We start from the raw sequence: 15,590 nt of genomic DNA on the forward strand, positions 1-15,590 counted from the left end.
AGCCCAACAAAGTAATCTATATTTTCCCATTCAGTCCCTTAAGTATTTTTCATGCTTTCTATATCATTAAAGTTGTTTTTTTCAGGTTAATTTAGTCACTTTTGACAAAACGAAGGGATAACCCGGTCACCCCTTTGCCACATAGACATTGACTTTGAAAAGTCAAAAAATTATTCCTCCTCCTTTTTCTCTTTTAATTCAGATCGGTGGTTTTAGTTTCCATTTTCATAAGGTAATAATCCTTCCTCCTCTTCCTCCTTCTTCTTCTCTCTCACGAAAAACTATCCTCTGCTCCTCGATTTGTAGAAATGATTTGGTGTTCTCCTTTATTCTTCGATATCCTATGTTGAAAAAGATTGCATTGCTCTTCATCTTCTTCATGTGGTCAATCATGATGATGTCTTTGTTTCCTGTGGTGGTGACGAAGATGCCGATTTCTGATAGGATGTCTGCAAGTGTTAGGATTTGGAGACCTTCCATTAGAGCTTGAAGGGCACATATTGGGTCGATTTCTGTCATTATTACACGAGCTCCTACTTGTTTCATGGTGGCGGCACAACCCTTTCTCACACATATCCCATTACCATTTCCGTAAACTTTCAAGTATTCACATCATCATCAACAAGAATTCAAGAGGTTCCAGTTGTGGAAAATGAGAAATTGGAGGAACCCCACAAAGAAATCGTACAAAAGAGGCTTTTTTTCTTAATCGTCCATGGTCTTTCATTGTCAATGACGTCAATAAACTTTTTAGTGAATGTGGAACTGTAGAAGATGTCGAGGTTCATTTTTGTATCAATTCACCACACTTTTTTATTATCAGATATGGTTTGTTTACGAAATTTGCAAAATTTGAAGCTAAAAGTAGGAAATTTTAGCGTTTCATAGCAATTTTAATTGTTGTAATGGTGACAAATAATAATGAGGAAAAAAGATGGAAAAAGCAGAGGGTATGCATTTGTTACATTGTCATCTATAGATGAAGCATTTTCTGTAATAAAAAAATATGATTCTTATGAATGAAATCTTCTATGTTTTTCGTAAAATTTCTAGCAAAATTTATCTCAATAATCAATTATCGTAAAACATTTCATATATTTAGGAATTATAGGGTAGGATTATTCGGATAGAGTTTGAAAAAGAAAACAAGAAATCATCTTCATCATAACCTCCTGCTTCAATTCCTAGAGAGAAACATTCCAATCTGTATGTGTCAAATTTTGGCGCCATGTAGAATTCATCGTTGATCATACTTCCAATGTGTATGTGAGGTAATTGTCCTTCAGTTGCAGGTTTAGTAGGTATGTTTGTGTGTTTTGATTTTTAGTGTCTGTGCATGTGTTTTGTTTGAGAGAGATAGAGTGAGTGAGAGAGCGAGAGAGAGAGAGAGAGAGAGAGAGAGGTGAGGTGAATTTATTTATTTTTAACTAACTAAAAGTCACCTGGAACATGCAACTGGAAATTAAAGGTATAGGGCCTAAAAAGACAGGTCAATAATAACATTGTTCCCATAAAAGGCATGGAAAATACTTAAGGGACTAAATGTGCAAATATGAAATACTTTGTTGGGATACAATGTCATTTTCCTCCATTTATATTCAATGGAATGACATTAGAGGGAAAAAAGGTATATACAATGTCATTTTCCTCCATCTTAATTTTTTTCTGGCGCTCTTTGTTGAACTCACCCTTACATATAGGTAATGTTTTAAAGGAGGATGCATAATTATGTAAGATGGCATGCAAAAATGCATCCAACTACAATTTTAAAGTAAGAGATTTTATGAACAATGGTTTTGTATCTTGAACTTCAGACTTATACATGTGGGAAACGATAGAGTTGTAGTATACCTTGTGGTCACACAACAACATCATCACGATTGTTTAACATGCAAGACTGTTACCATATTGTTCATATATATTTGATGTATGTAGTGCAAGGTTGTAGAACTCGTTACTCGGTACCTGTTCGACCGACTACCGAGTAGCGAGTACTCGCGAGTACTTGGGAGTACTCAGGGAGTACTCGGATTTGGAAAATTGTGTAGAAATATTTTTAGTGAAATTATATATGTCAAAATCATAAGATAAATCATAAGTTGATTGAAATATATAACAAAATTGGATACATGTGAATACACAAAAAATGAAAAACACATAATGGTCTCATTTCGTGAATAATTACTGAAAATTTAAGATATATATGTAGTAATAATCACATGTGTGTGTGTTAAATAATAAATCATTAAGTATATTATACATATTAGTCACCGAGTTGACCGAATTTCACAACAATACTCAGTTCGTAAGGGGCCGATCGGGGATTACTCGGGATTATGTAACTCGCCTCGGCAAGGGGGGAGTAGCGAGTACTCGGAGGAGTAATCGGCCAACTCGGCGAGTTTTACAACACTGATGTAGTGTATCAATTAGGATACCAAACTAAAATAATGCATCCTCTACCATATCCACTTAAAAGAATAAATGGAAATATCAAACTAAATGATGGTTGTATTGCCCTGTTGGTAGTAGAATAATTATGTTTGGATTTGTCATTATCAAGAATGATTATTATAAATAGTTCTTTTTCTATACTAGAAAAAACAAAAACATATTAGATGAACATTCCAATCGGCTTCATGTGCAAACTTGATCATATTAATTTGTATTTTGTATTTCTTCTTACTTGCCTCAAAAATATCAACTTCATCATTTTTTGGATGTCTATTTTCAATATTGTGACAAATATGGTTGAACAACATCACTTTTCCTTTTAAATCCATAAACTTTTTGTTAAGTTCTTAGTGTATTTGATAGGGTTAACAACACATTCAATATTGAAACATATGTGCAGTGCAAATCCAAAATGATTTTACTAGAAAATGCATGGGACTGATGATATTATCTTTATCATCCGTACCATAATCTAATAACATACCAATGTGATCTCCGCCTTCATAGTCCATGTACGTGGTACATTTTCCTTCATTTTTAGTAAAAATATGAAATGGAAATTAGGTTAGAATAAAGACAATATATTTTGAATACTTGAACAAGATATGCGAAAAAATAGTAGAGGTTAGTATGTATTTATAGTAGAAAATGAGTTCAATTGACCACATCTCACCTTCAATTTACCACCTACCAATTTACTTAAGTATTGTATAAAGCACAGTAATCCTATTAGACTCTTATCTACTCAAATATAAGTCCATCTGAATTTCATTTTAGGCATTATGAAAAGGAAGTTAGTTTTGTTTGTTTTGATATTAACCAATTTCTTAAATGAACGAATGAACCACTACTAGTCAATGTGCTCATTGACATTTTCGAAGCAATAACTACAAATGAAGAAGCCAACCTAAGAAACTCAAATACTTATTTAATGTTCAGATGTTTTATCATCACTATTGAAGATATGCCCACTAACACAATAAGTTAGTGAGACAGTTGTTAATCAGATAGGCCATTTAGATTACACAATTGTCTTAATCTTGAAAAACAATAATAGTTAAAAGTTGTTAGAAAATGAGGGTGCTTCGATTGCTTGCATAACTGAGAGTCATGATTGCACTTTCAAATTGAATTATTCTAATGGTATAATCAAAAATCAATCAAATAAAATCCAGTTTTGATGAACATAGAGAATGTGAATGTGATGATTCTTGTGTGTACCAGAATAATGACCAAAAAGGGTATATCACCCTTGTCTAAAAACTGATAGAAGAAACTTTCATAAAACAGTTGCATAACCATCTTCAACTACCATAAAATTGTTAGCCAGGGGTTCCGCCCCTTGGACCCCCGCTACCAGGGGTGCTGCCCCTGGACCCCCATGGTTTAGGGACTTCTCCCTTAAATGACATTGTACTTTGAATCAAAATAAACACAAACAAGTGTGCACTCCATACCACCCTTACTTGTTCGATATTTATCAAGATTGCATTCGTCAACAAACTTACCACATTACACTTAAATAACATTGATAACATAATCACCAACAAACATCCCTTATTTAAGTGTAATCTTGATTAACTTAAAGTAAAACCATAACAAACAACAACCTAATGCATAAATGAAATATTGTGACGATTGAATTTCACATTAGTATTTTACTCATTCCAAATATCCGAATATCAGGGTGTCACTAAGGATTAAAACCTTTTGATTCATAGTGATTACATGAAGATAATACACACAATTGTTTACATACTCATAAGTTCTAACATGACACTATATTTTACTAGTATGTGTCCTATCATTCAATAAGCATATCAAAGCTAACTCCCAAACTTCTTGAAGGAATAAACTCCATGCTTATATATGTATTCATTTTAGTCTTGAAACTCTAAATGAAATTTTTCAAAAGAACTATTAAGAAATAAAATTTTAACCTCCTTTACTTGTAGTACTAAACACATACCTTGCGATGATGTTAATAATGTGTTCTAATCTTCAAATATCAAGCTTTCCACGTTGAATTCAACATCCAAAATTACATTAGATGGGAGTTGGGTATCTTAATATGAAAGATTTTAAGTGGACTTTAAACCCATCCCTACAACCGCCTTGTGCACAAGATCTCTAGCTAACCCTTTGGCTAAATTCAACTGAGTTCACAAAAACTTTACAAATACCACACCATTCATGATGAGCTCACGCATCATTCTATGTCTAACACCTAAATGTATAGATTTCCCATAATACACTTTGCTATAAGCCTTATCCAAAGTAGCAACACTATCAAACCTGAGAGAAATGTTGGATATCGGTTTGGGCCATAATGGAATTTCATAAATCAAATACCTTAGCCACTCGGCTTCTTTACCAGTAGCAACCTATTCTATAAGTTCATACTCCATGGTTAAGTGTGTACTATAAGTCTGTTTCTTGGATGCCCAAGAAATGGAACCTCTTCAAAGAAGGAATACCAACCACTAGTAGAAGAATGATCCTCTAAATTGATAATCCAGGTAGCACCTGAATAACCTTCTAAAACATAAGGAAATCCACTATATGTCAAACCAAAATCCATGGTTCCATTCAAGTACTTGAATACTTTATTTAAATCTTGCTAATGATGTGAACTAGGATAGCTAGTATACATTGTAATGCTAGTGTTCCAAGTCTTTTCATATTTATCTTGATCTATTAAAAAGTTTGTAAAAACGATCATGGTTTCCTCGCGTACGTTGGGCGTACTCATGTAGAGGACAACCCTTAAACTTTTGGGTTTATACCCTATTTAAAGGACTTTACGACCTTAAACCCTTTCTTACCTCCAGCCTCCATCCCTTTTAGCCCCCATCTCAAAACCCTAATTCTTGTGTGTGAGTTTTGAAACTCTTGAGTGTTATTTTGGTGTTCTTGGTGGTGAAGGAAGATATTTGGAGAAGTGGTGTTGCTCTCAATATTTTAGATCCAGATTCCTAAAATATTTGTGCATCTCCAGGAGGTATAAAGTTCAAATCTTGATGCTTGCCTTGCTAGATCTTGTTAGGTTGCAAGTTATGACCTTTTTTATCCCAAAAACCTTGGTCTAATGAGTATGGTTTACTCCAGACCATTAAAGTTGTCCTTTCATGAATTTATGAGTGTTTGGTGACATAAAAATACAAGCTTGGCCCTTTGTATTCTTCCATGCAAACGTTATGGGGTTTTAGATGGTAATATAAGTTAGGGCTTTAGTTTTGTGCTCCTTGTAGCCATGCAAAGGCATAAAGGTTACAACTTTATGATTTTATACATTCATTAGAGTTAGATCTGAAGTTTGGACGTTATGAATTTAAGAATTAAGACATTAAATGAGAGTTTGGACTTCAGGGGATTACGTTGGGTGTAATCCAGAGTACGTTGAACGTAGTGGGTTGTGGCCCCGTAACCCCTCCGAGATCGATCTGTATACTGGGTGTAAAAAGGGGTACACCAGGTGTACTCTCAGAAAACCTGTTGGTCTATCTTTTGGCCTTGCGTCATTAGGGGTTTTGGGCCTTGTCTAGCTAGGTCATGTATGGGAAGGATAAAATGGTCTTTTGCCTGTAACACCCTATACCGAATCGTTTCCTAGTTTGGGGCTGCGACCCGAAAGCCATTATCATAAGGCTTAGGGCCTTTGAGAAAGAGATATTTATACCCATTTGGGTGTGGGTAAGGTAGGACAAATGATCTGGGAGTTCGGTTTGTGATTTGGAGCCCAAGGGTATAACTGTAAAGTGGCAGTCGGGCCTTTTATGAATTTTGGATTTTTGTTTGAAAAGTTTTAAAGCAAGGATGAGTTGATAGAAGTGTAAAGCTTCTCTTTACCTTACCGTGGATATAAAGAACTCCAAAATTGGTGTTTGAACGAAGAAGTTATGCCCGTTTGAAGTTTGGTCGATTTTAGTTTATGCTGAGTACGTTGGGCGTATAGAGGGGAGCACGCAGGGCGTACTAAGGCACCATAAGTGCGCTGGGCGTACCAAAAGCATGTTGGGCATACGTAATCAGTGTACAAACCCTATTTTCGTGGTTTGAGCCCTATTTAAGTTCCTTAACTCCCCAAACCCACTCCATTCTCAGCCTCCATACCTCCAACACCCCTTCCATGAAACCCTAACCTTAGTTGACCTTTGTATGCTAAAAGAAGGTGTTTTGAGTGCTTTGGAGTATGCCTAGTGCACCTTGGAGAAGAAGGAACTTATTGGAGAAGTGTTGGTTGCATTGAAGCTTGTAGATTTGGACTTTGTTCACCTTGATCTATCTTCTAGAAGTAAAAAGTTTGAATCTTGATGATGCATTTGTTAGATCTAACTACTTTTGCATGTTATGAGCTTTTGTTCATTTTAATGCATAAATTTTAGATCTTGAAAGTTTGTGACGTTGTTATGGATAAATTTGGAAACTTTATCCATCTAAACATCATTTTGATTCAGATCTGAAAGTTGGAGACTTGTACTTAATTGATTAAGTTGAAAATTTTGAACTTTTAGGTTCATTTGAGACATAAATACTAGATCTTGTTTGTTGGTACCATTCTAATGGATAAAGTTGGAAACTTTATCCATTATAAAGCTATATGAACTATAAAAATGTGATTTTGGCCCTTCTATCCCTTCCATGCAAGAGTTGTGATCTCTTATTGGGTTAAGAAGTTAGGGTTTTAGACATTAAGCACTTTATAGCCATGCAAAGTCATATAGCTGGAAACTTTATGACTTAGGACATCATTTTGGGCTTAGATCTAAGTTTTGGATGCAATAACTTAATGAAATAAGCTCTTAATGGAGTTTTGGGACTAGGCTGAGTATGTTGGGCATACTTGGTGATACGTTGTGTGTACGCGGTCAGCACCCCGCTACTAGTCAACATCGTAGTATGTTGGGCGTACTCTCTTTGTACGTAGGGGGTACTCCACTGAGAAGAAATATTGACTTTTGAACCTTGACCGTTGACTTTGACTTTGACCAGGATTGACCAAGTTTTACCTAAGGGTATTTTGGGTTATCTTGTTAATTATTGATTAATATTGTATTTATTTTTAGTTGGCGTGAGGTTATCCAGTTCGGCGGTCCGAACAGTTAATTGATTATTAGTGGATTGAGGTGAATTTTCCTCACTATACTTACGGATCGAAGGCACCAAGACCGACCTATTAGATTGACATCCTGCTATACAACGATATGTTGAGTATGTAATAGATCTGCATGATTATGCTAGTTGCCGATATGTTAGTCTGATAGATTTATAGGACTATCTGTAATCTTGTCTGCCTGATTATATGTATATATGTTTGATATCTGTTATATGTCGACATGTTGTGTTGGTTTGAGGTTGTATTGCTTTGTATTGTAGCCAACAAACCATGGAGTATTCCAGATATGAGCTGAGGGCCGGGAAGGGCATGCTAGACTCATACCGAGGGCTCAGTAGCATTCCAGATATAAGCTGAGGACCGGTTGGTATGTCAGACTCGTACTGAGGGCGGAACATTAGTATTCCATTCTGATGATTAATTGGGTCAGGGAGTAAGCCAGACATAAGTTATGGGCCCCGAGGGCAACTCAAACTTATGTTGTGGGCTCAAGATGAAGCCTTATATGAGCTGTGGGTCCGATAGGCAAGCCAGACTCATACTATGGGCTTAGGGGTAATCCAGTCTTTAGTTGTGGACCCAATACATGTTGTTATTTGAATATGTTATCTGTTGTGTGTTGGTACTTTGGGGGAACTCACTAAGCTTCGTGCTTATAGTTTTGTTTATGGTTTCAGGTTCTTTAGAAGATCATGGCAAGGCGAAGGCATGACCTTACGCATCCTTGGTTTTACTACTGATTGAATCTTAGGAGACTCTCATTTTAAAAAAAAAATGTTTTAGAAACAATGATTTTGTAAACACTTTTATTATTAAATGGGTTGTTTTGAAAGGTTTAAATTGGTTGTGATTTTTATAGATGTTACATTGCCCTTAGTAGACTAGTAGTTAAAGGATGAATTGAAGCTTCGATTATGGGTTAAAATCTCGATTATTAGTTAGAGTTGATTTTGGGTTATGATTAGTTTGTGGAGCCATAGTAACAGTAGCCCAAGTGTATGATTTGAATATCTTCAGTTGAGGTGAGTCATCTCACCGTACTAGTGGGTCGAAGGTACCAATGTCAACATGTTGATTTGTTTGTGTAGGATGTATGTGATTATGTGACGATTACTGATATGATTGTGTGAATTATACATGGAGCCAATCTGGGCTCGAAGTTATTACGAACTCGGGGTCGATGCGGACCCAGGGGTTGATACAGACCCGACACAACTACTTGTTGTCATATGGGGTTGATACTGATCCAGGAGTTGATACGAACCTGTGTCACACCCCCGAACCAAAGAAAACGACGGAAACATCAGGAGGCTTGTGTGAGTTACAACCCAAACTACCAATGTTTATAATAACAACAAAATGCAACAAATTTCCATATGACCTTGACGTCCACCTGCTTAACGGTTTCCTGAGAATACAAGTTATTTTGAAAACGGTCAATATATATAATGTTGGCGAGTTTATAAGTGCATTTGTATGAAAAGTTTGTATCGCTTTGTAAACACCAGAAAATCCGATATTTTCTGTAAAAGAAGTAAATGGTTTGAATGCTTTGTATTAAAGCATATATGTTTGTAAAATGTATAAGGGAAGTATTCCAGAAAATCTCATGTTTTCTGTGTAAGTAAAAGGTGATGCATAGTATAAGTTTTTCCCAGAAAATCCAATAGGGAAATCTTCAGAAAAGTCCCAATATTTACGGAAAAGTTACACTTTAGTCCCAAGATTTTTTTTGAACGAAAAAGTCCTGAAAAGCGGCAAAAATTTGCAGTTTGACCCTTTTTGACCGGTTGAAACCGATACCAAATTAATTTGGGACTATTTCGTAAACTAATCCAAAATATTGGGACTTTTCTGTAAACAAAAAAATATTAGGATTTTTCTGTAAACAAAAAATATTAGGATTTTTCTATAAACAAAAATATTAGGACATTTCTATAAACAAAACCATTATTATTATTATTATTATTATTATTATTATTATTATTATTATTATTATTGTTGTTGTTGTTGTTGTTGTTGTTGTTGTTGTTATTATTATTATTAAAAATATAAATAAGAATACTATTTTTTGAACTTGTTACTATTAATATTGTTACTAATACATATAAATGCATTTAAATGAAAAAAATAGCATTAATGGCATTGTTTAAGGATGGAGGTGGAGGAGATTGTGACGTTTTTAGCATTGAAATTGTGAATGTTTGTTTGTATATTTTTACTTTGTATACGGTCATTTCACATTTGCTATTATTGTTTTCAATTCAGAATATTAATACTTAACAATTTAAAAGAAGTTGCATATTTGTAAAATTTTTTATAAATAATTTAAGGTAGAAGGGTTTCTCACTTAGTATATAAAATTGTTTAAGGTAGAAGAATTACTTTCCAAATCCAACAAATCTACTACAAACATCTATATAGGTAACTCATATCAAAATTCAAAAGTACTAATTACAATATCTTTTTTAATAAAAAGTAATAGGAATAATTCAAAAATATTAATCCAAAAAACATGTTCTATTACTTTTTATTAAACAAGATATTTGTAAGTTTTTTTATTAAACAAGATGTTTGTAGTAGATCTATTGGATTTGAAAAGTAATCCTTCTAACTTCAACATTTTTATATATACAAAGTGAGAAATCTTTCTACCTTAAACTATCAATAAACAATTTTACAAATATGCAACTTCTTTTAAATTGTTAAGTATTATTATTCTGAATTGAAAACAATAATAACAAATGTTAAATGACCATATACAAAGTAAAAATATACAAACAAACATTCATGATTTCAATGCTAAAAGCATCATCATCTCCTCCACCTCCACCCTTAGACAATGTCATTAATATTATTTTTTCATTTAAATGCATTTATATGTATTAGTAACAATATTAATAATAACAAGTTCAAAAGATTAGTATTCTTATTTATATTTTTAATAATAATAATAATAATAATAATAATAATAATAATAATAATAATAATAATAATAATAATAATAAGTGTTTTGTTTGTAGAAAAGTCCTAATATTTTTGTTTACAGAAAAGTCATAATATTTTTTGTTTACAGAAAAGTCCCAATATTTTGGATTAGTTTACGAAATAGTCCCAAATTAATTTGGTACCGGTTTCAACCGGTCAAAAAGGGTCAAACTGCAAATTTTTTCCGGTTTTCAGGACTTTTTCGTTCAAAAAAAAAATCTTGGGACTAAAGTGTAACTTTTCCGTAAATATTGAGACTTTTTTGAAGATTTTTCAATCCGATATTTGCTGCTTGCAAAAGTGTTGTAGTATTAATACTCAAGACCATAAGTTGGTGGTTGTATAATATTGTAGTTGTAGAATTGTTTATGTATTCCGTAAATTTACAGTGGAGTTAATTTCTTTGTGAGTCGCTATAACCATACTTTATAATGACTGGTCTACCCGTCATGACGTTTTCAGACGCCAACTTGTTTAAGGTAATGTTTGTCACCCTAGACTAGCCTAGTATAACTGTAGCGAACAGCTCTGGTGTGGGGTGTCAACCCCATATAGATCTATACACAAAATCTCGTTCTCCCTCCAGGAGACTTTGGTTATAACTACAGGTTACGGTTGTACACTAGATAGGTGTCAAACGGAATGTCTCACAAAAGCCTTAACTGAATTTACATGAATATTGAATTCCACAGTATATATTGTTTCCATGTATGTCTTTAGTTTTCAAGGCCCAACACGTATGTACGTGAATGTGTGAAGTCAACAAGCATGTAGATGGACCACGAAGGCCCAATAAACATGTAATGTATGTTCCAGACCCTATAAGCATGTATATGGGTTACCAAGTCCCAATAAACATGTAATGTATATTCCATGCTCAATAAGCATGTAAATGGATATTCCAAACCCAACAAACATGTAAATGGACCACTAAGGCACAATAAACATGTAATGTATATTCTAGGCCCAATTAAAAGTGTAAATGACGTAATTAATCTGTTTGTTGTTATGTTAACTGTTTAAGCTTACTTGTTTACCAAAATGACACAAAAGGCCCACTTTTGTAAAAAAACATTTTTGGTCCTTAAAACCAAAATTTACAATTAAGGCATATTTTTTGGTAAAAATGACAGTTTAGGCCCTTAAAGACCAAAAGTTTACATTTTTGGGCTTGTTTTAAACGAAATAGCATTTCTAGCCCCTTTTTGTTAGAAATAACACTTTTGGCCTCAATTTTATGAAAAGTGACATTCTCGGCCCAATTGTGTATAAATTTATCTTTTTGGCCCAAGTTTAAATAAATTTACATTTTCAGCTCTTTTAACCGAAAATTTACATTTTTGGCTCAAATTTTTCTAAAATGATCATTTAAATCCTAAAAGCCAAAAATTTACAAGTTAGCCCATAAAAACCTTGAAGGCCCATTTTGTGAAAATTTACACTTTTGGCCATTTTAAAAACATGAATATCATAAAGACCCATTTTTATTTAAAAATGACTCTTTTAGTCCTCTTAAAACAGTGAGTTGACAAAAGATCCTCACTTTTTGTTTATTTTGTCCATTTTTAGCCCTTTACATGGTTTTTCTTAGTTTCAAACATCCTTAGCATGTTTTAATCCTTTCATCTTCATACTAAGTTGCATTGAGTGTTTTTGTTTACCAATATCACCATATTTTAGTAGATCTATCGAAATCTATGGAGTTCCAACACATAAACACAACATTTAACATGGTAAAACACACATAATCATGCTTAAACACATAGATCTTCACAAAGCAACTTGTATTATCCCTAAAAACAAAGTAAAAATCGAAAATAGGGGGTATGAACTCACTTTGGGGTGTTGGATTCGGTTTTGGTGAAGATTTTGGAGGATATTTCGGCGTAGCTCACCTCTTAGAAGGGATTTTCGAATTCTAAGAAGTTTCAAGAGCATGATCATGTTTTTAAAGAGTTGATGAGTAATAAGTTTAACATAATATGAAGTTAAACCTATTGAGTGGAAGTAACTTACCAAGATGAGTGGGTTTGATAGAGTATCCATGGATTTACACAAATACTCACGAAAAATTTGAAGGAAATAATGGATATTTCTTGAGAGTGTAGAGAGAATTTTGGTGTAACGACCCAATTTTCTCGTCCAAAAAAATTCGTTTTTAAAACATTAGTAATTAAAAACATTGTTTGATCAAACCACATCACAACGTAAACCATGTCTAAAAGCCAAATCATACAGCCAATCGAAATATCAGAGTATAAATCCCAGAGGAATCTCGTAAGTATGGAAACCAGTGTGTGTGTATGATGTGCCGCTACCGTGCCAGCTCCTTCCCCTTCGATGAAGAGGTACCTGAAACCAAAAATGTACACTGTAAGCACAAAGCTTAGTGAGTTCCCCCATAATACCTCATACCATGCAAGCATATAACATACAACATTTAGCTAGGAGTTACGGGCCTCGCCCACACTCGTGAAGATACGGGCCCTGCCCACACTTCGCTAGCCGGGAGATACGGGCCTTGCCCACACTCGTGAAGATACAGGCCCTGCCCACACTTCGCTAGCCGGGAGATACGGGCCTCGCCCACACTCTACTATCTGGGAGATACGGGCCTAGCCCACACTCCATTCTCGGAGAGATATTGGCCTTGCCCACACTCAACTGCTAACTCATAATATACAAGTATCACACAGACAACAAGTATAAACAACTCTATCATGCCGACACATATATCATAATTAACTAAACCAAGAGATACGGGCTCGGCCCACACTCTAGTGCTAACATCTCGTCTACACGGGTCGGCCTTGGTGCCTTAGACCCGTTCCTACTAAAAGGAAACTCACCTCGAAATAGTTGCTGGTTTGTGTGGGAATTGACTGTCTGCTGCTGCTGCTGCTCTGGAAATCCTCCGGCTATAATTCCCACAAAACATTCAATCAAACACCGCTAACTGACCCTCGGGTAAATTGACCATTTTACCCTTGATCAAGTTAAAAGTCAAAGCCAGCGTCATTTTTCAGTTGACCCGAATCGCCGAGTTGGCTCCCCAACTCGCCGAGTCCTTGTCCAATCAATTGTCCTGCAACCCGTCTCTACTCATCGAGTTGGGCGTTGACTCAACGAGTTCTCCTTCTAAACTGATAACCAAGTCCTTCATCCTACTCGCCGAGTTTTATGAACAACTCGCCGAGTTCATCTTCATCCAATGAACAATTTATGTTGTGACTCGCCGAGTTGTATGAACAACTCGCCGAGTTTGTTCTTGATCTAAGAAGATTGCCTTGAACTCGCCGAGTCAGGGCGTTGACTCGCCGAGTTCCTTCATGGGTGAGTTCGGCTACCAACTCACCGAGCCCACCCAGGACTCACTACTCAACTCGACACAACGAAAAGGGGACAACTCGGAGACTCGCGACCAAACTCGTCGAGTTAGATGAGCGACTCGCCGAGTCTGCTTCATGCAAAATCCAAATACGTGATTTTGCTCGAATCCAGCCCATTCCATTCATAGATCTGGGCTCCTAGGGCATGGTTTACATGTAAAGTTTCCAACTTTACGTGTAGATCATCACCAATAAAGGTTCTAAGGCTCAAAGTGCACCAAAAGGGGTAGATCTAGGGCATGTGTGCAATATGACTCCATAAAGGCAGTAGATCCAAGCTCCAGGGACTGAATAGGGTCTAGATCTAAAGGCTAACAACTTGAATCAACCAACAATGCACAACCAAGCTTGGGACATGGTTCAAGAAGGACTTTAATGGAGTAATAAGCATAGAAACAGAGGGAAAACGAGTTATACCTCCAAGAAATTACTGAGAGAACACGAAGATGCTTGGCTTCCTTCCCTTCCTCTTGATCTACTCCTCTTCCTTCCCAAAATCTTCAAGGAAACACACTAAAAAGCCTCAAACTCACAAGAACAAGGGCTAGAATGTATGGAGAGCTTCTGAGGGTGAAGGGGGCGGAGTTGGGGCGCAAATGGTCGTTTAAATAGGGTGCAAACCCTTGGAAATTAGGGTTTCATCAAACAGCGCGGACTTGCCGAGTCCATAATATGGACTCGCCGAGTCGCCAACTTAACCGCATCCCAAGTCTCCTCTCTACTCGGCGAGTGGGCCTCCAACTCGCCGAGTCCAAGGCCAATAATTCAAAATACTCAGATACATCTTACATATCAGGAACCAGGTGCTACAAATCTCCCCCACTTATTTTAGACTTCGTCTTCGAAGTTTGCTGCTCGATCCTGAAACAGCTCGGGGTAATGCTCCATCATCTCCTCCACCGGCTCCCAAGTCCACTCTGATCCCTTCCGGTGCTGCCATTGCACCTTCACGAGTTCCGCTCGCTTGTTCCTCAAATCCTTCGACTTCCTGTCGAGGATTGCGACTGGACGCTCAATGTAATTCAGGCTGTCATCAACCTGTATATCCTCTAATGGCACTACCACTGAATCGTCCACTAGGCACTTCCGTAGCTGAGAAACATGGAAAGTGTTGTGGATCTGGCTGAGCTCGACTGGCAGATCTAGCCTATACACCACCTTGCCCACCCGAGCTACAACCCTGAATGGCCCAATATACCTCGGGCCCAACTTTCCCCGCTTCCTGAATCGAATGACGCCCTTCCAAGGCGACACCTTCAGGAGAACCATATCCCTAACCTGGAACTCCAGGTCGGATCGGCTCTTGTCGGCGTAACTTTTCTGCCGACTCTGCGCGGTCTGAAGCCTGCTTCGAACCTGCTGAATCCTCTCAGTAGTCTTGAGCACCACTTCGGTGCTCCCCATGACCCTCTGACCAACCTCTCCCCAGCATATCGGGGTCCTGCACCTTCGTCCGTACAACATCTCGAATGGAGGGCGGTCGATACTCGTGTGGTAGCTGTTGTTGTACGAGAACTCAGCCAAGGGAATATAAGTATCCCAGCTACCACCGAAGTCTAGCACGCACGCCCGCAATATATCTTCCAGAGTCTGGATGGTCCGCTCGCTCTGACCATCTGTCTGCGGGTGGAAGGCGGTGCTAA

General features: G+C 36.5%; 1 protein-coding gene across 1 annotated transcript; it reads right to left on the bottom strand.

Moving 5' to 3' along the window:
• Window positions 1–225: 225 nt before the first annotated feature.
• LOC111886200 (adenosylhomocysteinase-like) lies at window positions 226–788 on the bottom strand. Its single transcript, XM_023882432.1, has 2 exons — window positions 689–788; window positions 226–596 (listed from the first exon to the last, which is right to left on the bottom strand). Exons 1-2 carry the CDS (start codon window positions 786–788, stop codon window positions 226–228), a joined length of 471 nt encoding a protein of 156 aa, XP_023738200.1.
• Window positions 789–15,590: the final 14,802 nt, after the last annotated feature.

The sequence above is a fragment of the Lactuca sativa genome, chromosome 4, assembly GCF_002870075.4.
Source record: "Lactuca sativa cultivar Salinas chromosome 4, Lsat_Salinas_v11, whole genome shotgun sequence".
NCBI lineage: Eukaryota > Viridiplantae > Streptophyta > Magnoliopsida > Asterales > Asteraceae > Lactuca > Lactuca sativa.

What these genes read in the sequence shown, in the direction of transcription:
- LOC111886200 (XM_023882432.1), bottom strand. Translation starts at nt 788, where the DNA reads ATGAACCTCGACATCTTCTACAGTTCCACATTCACTAAAAAGTTTATT. An exon ending in TAAGAAAAAAAGCCTCTTTT is followed by an intron (nt 597 to 688) that starts GTACGATTTCTT and finishes AATACTTGAAAG; the next exon opens with TTTACGGAAATGGTAATGGG.